The 5,523-nt window shown below is 34.5% G+C and overlaps 2 protein-coding genes across 8 annotated transcripts in view; both read left to right on the top strand.

Moving 5' to 3' along the window:
* Positions 1 to 422: 422 nt before the first annotated feature.
* On the top strand, positions 423 to 1,338 carry LOC117210219. The gene is made up of 2 exons (XM_033453025.1): positions 423 to 806; positions 934 to 1,338. Exons 1-2 carry the CDS (start codon positions 534 to 536, stop codon positions 1,282 to 1,284), a joined length of 624 nt encoding a protein of 207 aa, XP_033308916.1. The 5' UTR covers positions 423 to 533; the 3' UTR covers positions 1,285 to 1,338.
* A 337-nt stretch (positions 1,339 to 1,675) lies between these two features.
* The window catches only part of LOC117210016 (GTPase-activating protein CdGAPr), a 32,526-nt gene continuing 28,678 nt past the window's right edge, over positions 1,676 to 5,523 (top strand). For 5 of the 7 annotated variants that reach the window (XM_033452573.1, XM_033452574.1, XM_033452572.1 and 2 more), the window contains exon 1: positions 1,676 to 2,034. The gene's annotated coding sequence lies outside the window, so the exon portion shown is untranslated. Of the gene's footprint in view, positions 2,035 to 2,117; positions 2,274 to 2,685; positions 2,835 to 5,523 lie in introns of those variants that run through there. The other 2 variants (XM_033452567.1, XM_033452568.1) reach the window with 2 other exon arrangements.

The raw sequence follows: 5,523 nt of genomic DNA, 5'->3' as shown, positions 1-5,523 counted from the left end.
TGTGGCACAACATAAAGAATTCATATACCGACACCACACCACCTTTAGGTCCCACTGTTGATTTCTACATAACGAAGGTTCCTTTATCGGTAGGGAAGAACCTTCCAGTGTTGTGTTTCGTACCTAGAGGTCAGGATCCCACAGTACCGGTAGTTTCAAATCAGTTTATCCGTGATTATGGATACCATTATGTGGGACACGAATTTAGTCGTAAATATCGTTAAAAAAGTACGCTTTGTTACGATAATCATACTAGGGTAACGATTTATAGAATTATCTGAAACAGTTATGATAATATTTGTTGGTTTGCTAACTAAATGTTTTAAATCGTGTCATTTGAAAGTAGCATAATTTTTATGTATTATATAACCTTGTTACGTTCTTTTTATTATTTTCGATTCGTACACAATTTCTTAAGTTTTATGTTTTATGTAAAATAGATATTAAGATGTTTCGAAGAATGGAACACCAGGTCTTCATATGAGAAAGTGAAGTACAGTTATATAGATGTTACATTAGTGAAAAATGACACAATGTATTATACGATACAAATCACAAATTATGGGCAATCTATAAATGATGTTTTATCATTTTCACGTGAAATATTTTGGAACTTCATTACCACAAACACCGTTTTTAAAAATTCAGTAATTGCTACAGTATGTAGTCAGAACGAATATAGCGACTCTCAGGAAACACTAGATATATATTTCGTGTCTAATCGTTTATCATTGGTGCATAGTAAGAAAAACGTAAATCTTATCAATTTCCTCTATCAGAAAGCCTACTTATCTTTTGTAATTAAGGTATGCAATATTTTATAGATGATACCGATTTATTTTTTGATATTACTAGCTTACTGAAGTGTTTATATTGTATTGTGAAACCATACATGTATCTATTTTTATAAACTTTTATCTTTACACGTTACAGGATAAACTAATTTTTTCTGACAGAGAAAAATTCACGAATATTATATTGAACGAAATAATTTTATTACAGCAATTCAATTTCCATATAAAGTTTATGGTTCATATTAACCAAAACATGTTATACTGTAATCATATTACACTTGATAACCATTATAGATCATGTCATGTGCTTGCTATTGCTCTATCAAATGTAATTAAACATAGTTCAAGTATTGAGTTTAAGGAAAATTGTTTTTCTATGTTAAACGTGGAAAATTCACACGAGGTAGAAGCAGCACTTATGATTAAATTAATACCGTTAATTCATCAAAATTATAGCTTTTCTAGCATTAATCAATCAGAGGAAAAATAACAGTTACATTATCTATACCATATTATTTCTAAAATGTAATAACAATTATATATATGTAACTTATTATACAAAAATTAATCTTACTGTTTAATTTAATATTCTACTTTGTAGAAGTAATAAGAAAAATAAATTTTATTTTATCAGTTTATTATTTTATTATTTTATTCGAATTGAATTGTACCCATATAAACTATATATCGCGCAACCGATAGACCCCTGTGAAAATTATATATAATATTAAATACATCTTACCGTTTAACGCAATGTTCTACTATACAAATTGCTGGAAAACCTAAATACTTTTTTACTGAAATTGAAATGTTCCCGCCATAGGTTAGCGCAGCCGATAGAATCCTGCGCAAGTGTAGTTGCGCATAACAAGCGTAGTATTCATTCTTCTGCCCAGTCAAGACGCGAGGATCAGGTTAGGCAGGTCGGATTGACAGGAAAGTAGTGGAAACAGTATTTTGTGGGGGTTCGTAAATGAAGGTTAATTTCGCGGACAACCCGGTGAAGTCTGTGGAGACGAACGAAGGCGATGCCACAGCAGAACTGTCAACAAGATATCCGTATTGGTTTACAAGTCTCGCGGTGAATTAGCCAGGGACAAACATGGCTCGCGTTCCGGCAGACGTGTGTTTTTCTTCGTGGTGAACCTAGAGTACCTTTTTCTCGCTTCTTCGTCGTGCTCTCTGTCTCTGTTTCGCTAGGCAGGGATCCTCAACCTCGGGAGTGGTGATATTCACGCAAGTACGTAACGCATATACACACCCATTGTAACGCGCGTATTCACGCGGCTTAATGTATATTAATATACACGCTAGGTAAGGGAAGAGGAGCTTCCCTCTTGTTAGTATGCAAGTGCCGTTTCGGTGCCCCTTACGTGGCCTTATTTGCACTCGCGTACGATCGGCGCGCGAAACCAATCAAAATGACCGTTCTCCTTTTCGCATGATTTTTTTCAACAGTGTATATTACGTCCAACCCGTGTAAGTACGCTTTGTATCCAACCAAGTCTTTAGTCTTGAATTCGTTCTGAATAAAATTGCAGTCGCGTACGATCGTGTACGACGTACGAAACAAGTCAAAATGACCGTTCTCTTTTTCATATCATTTTTTTCAGTAGTGTATCTTACGCCTAACCTATGTATGTAAGTGTGTTTCTTGTTAGTACCCGAGCAAGTTCTTGTTTTCTATTCATAATAAAATTACACTCGCGTACGATAGGCGCGCGAAACGAGTCAAAATGAATCTTTTAACATTATCTTTTTCAACAGTGTATAAGTAGTACGCTTACTAATGAAGACTTGCTGCAAGTAAATTCTCATTGTTGATTCGTTGTTAATAGAATAACGCGTGTTGCTCTTTCCTTGTGTGTTTCTATTACTCGTCGTCTGGTCGTGAACGTGCGTGTGCGTGTAACGGTGCAGTAAATGGCGGAGGATGTAAAAGGGCTTTCCTAGTCTCTACGATGTGCCAGCAGAGAATTATCGGTATTGTCGTTTCCCTGACATAACCGCCGTTACTTCCCCTTGCGCGAGTCGTTTCAGGTGAGAGTCGATATTCCAGCTGTTTCTCCGTTTCTCGTTTACTCCATACTCGATATTTATCGTGATATGCGAATCAACTATTCTACCATGTAAATACGTCCGTACAGGCTTATTTATGTGGCCCATTACTACGATGCAATTTCGTATGCAAAGTTCATTGCACTTAACCCTGTGTATTACGCGATACCGCATGGGATCTATTCTTTTTCTTCGAAAATCTTCACGAACCTTTCAACGCAATAGATAACCTCAAAATTTGCGTGGATACTACAGTTCGCTCTGAGTATTTTTGCTAAGAGACAGAATAAATGATTTGTATTATAATGTGATAGAAGTTGTATTGAAATGAAAAGGGAGATTTATTCTTATAGATTCATTTAATCATGGTTCCTCGTTTATATTTACTACGTACTGCATTTATGTTTGGATAGTATCATTGAATTCGAAGGTTTTAATAAGATATCTATCTTACAATCAGTGTTTATCATACACATTTAGTAGAAGAATATGTTAAAGATAAATTCAAACTTTCCTAACCCTATAGTTTACGACTTACGACATCGTGTCAGAATCCATATAAAATATTGAAAAATTATACGAAACTTGTTCTTAGATTTCGAAGTATCAACAAATAATGAGACGTTGGACAAATACCGCTCTTAACTGGATATTAAAGAGTTATATAGTCCAGTCTCATTACACGTAAAATGTTTTCTATAACACACATTATTAAAATATTCGTGAAAAGTTTCTACATGTATTCGAATACTTTCGTGAATTGACATGTAGGAATTGAAGTGCGTGTAACGCGATAAGGGCTTCTCGTGTGCACGATGCTTAATTAAGTTCTCATTGTACGTACGTTACACAACCGGAATAGAAGAAAAACAATCCGCGCGGCTTGTAATTAAGCAATGGATGTGGTTGCGCGTGCTGGAACATCACAGCGAGAATAATAATACGCAGAAGGCGGAAGAATTCGTGAAAGAAAAAGGTTCGAATACCACGAACATTTGCATTCTGTGCTGTAACACACGTTTCGAGATATGTAGTAACCTTGGCATAGTAAAGTTATCGAAACGATGTAATCTTCTCCCTCTTGAAAAACTTCATCTTGGCTCGTCTCTATCAAACTCGTTAAGCTATATTAAGAGACATGTCAACGGCTTTGTGAAATTATTCGTTTCTATGGTGTAGCCCATGCGCGCGCGTTCGTGAATTAGTCGCGTCGTTGACGATATTGTTTCGGTAAACGTCGCGAACCGGCGCGGCGTTAAGGTTATGAAGTCATTTCAGAGATGAATTAACCTCTATGCTAGTTTTTCGATTTATTTGATGCGTAATATTTTTAGTATGAATTGATATATGTAATTTCTTTTTCAATTGTTGGATTATTAGGCAAATTATCATTACACAAACATAGGTTAACCTTGCAATGGTAATAGTAATAGTTATATCAAACGATACACTACGATTTCTTAGGTTTGACGTAGACTTTCTAAAAATTTAAGTTATGTAAAAGATTCTGAAAAATTCATTGATATTTACTTCTTTTAAGGTGAATAACACGAACTATTCCTTTTCTTTTTTAATAAAGATAGTCAATGGACACTTGCCAGTTTTGACTCGTACGACACCGAAGCCCAAACACATGTGGATCGAATTAACTTCTAGGGATTCAAATTTATCGATCGAATTTGCTATTAAAGGAGCACATGAAGCTCTTCCACATTTTATGCTATACATAAATTTCATTTTAAATCTTTTAAAGTTTTATAACAAGGTATATCATAATTAGGATCGTTTTTATGATAAATTTTCTTCCTCAGCCGCCATTTTAATTGCCTCGATCTAACAACTTCTTTGCCCGCAAATATTTAAGACGTCGTCGTATAGTACCGGATATGGCATGGACTTTTTACTTGTGCCTTTGTTACACTTTTATTTTCGTCGTTTCTCCACTGTATTACTGCTGCACATTCTTAGGCAGCGTAAAAAACGAGAAAAAAAGAAGAAAAGGAAGCAACCATCAGTTTTACTCGTGGACGTGTAACCGGATGTACTCTTTAGCAAGAAAAACACTAGTCTGTGAAAGAGCTTCTGTTAATTAGTCGAATGAGAAATATCGATAAACTATATAATAAGTTGACTTTGATTTCCAATCGTTACGTATTACATATGTTTGTTCTATTCTTCTTTTTCTTTCTAAGTTCTTATTTGTTTAGAGGTTATGTTAATTGGGCATTGAATAGACGCGAGAAACTAAAAGTCTATGAAATTTTCTAAAAGTATTAACGTTATAGTAATAGTATAGCAAATCGTAATATGTCATAGTCATAACCTATAACTAATTGTATAACAATTAATATTTTTGAAACACTCAGAAGGTTAGCAAAAATATACATTTAATTCCAAACAGTTTTTGATGGTATATCGTTGAATTTTAAGCTCGATTTCTTAGAAAAACCAAGAAATATGACTTGTAATATTTTTCTCCTGTGGTCTTCAAATGTAATAGATAGATTGTATTTTTCAACGTGGCCCGTTTTACTTTCGAGTCGTTCTCTTAATTAGTTTGGAAAGTTAGTAACTCTACAGATTAAAATGTTAATCGCATAACACTTCCTGTAGATAGCTTAATTACAGGTTCCCGTGAAACATCGTGTCGTATTCCTGTTATTTTTTATCA

Source organism: Bombus bifarius, unplaced genomic scaffold (genome assembly GCF_011952205.1).
Source record: "Bombus bifarius isolate JDL3187 unplaced genomic scaffold, Bbif_JDL3187 scf7180000008199, whole genome shotgun sequence".
NCBI classification, from domain to species: domain Eukaryota; kingdom Metazoa; phylum Arthropoda; class Insecta; order Hymenoptera; family Apidae; genus Bombus; species Bombus bifarius.
Note: the sequence above shows the minus strand (reverse complement) of the source record. Positions and strands in the feature narration are given on the sequence as shown.

Excerpts from the sequence above, each read along its gene's own strand:
- LOC117210219 (XM_033453025.1), top strand. The coding sequence starts at position 534 with ATGTATTATACGATACAAATCACAAATTATGGGCAATCTATAAATGAT. Across the intron at positions 807-933 it reads ACTTATCTTTTGTAATTAAG|GATAAACTAATTTTTTCTGA; the intron begins GTATGCAATATT and ends TACACGTTACAG.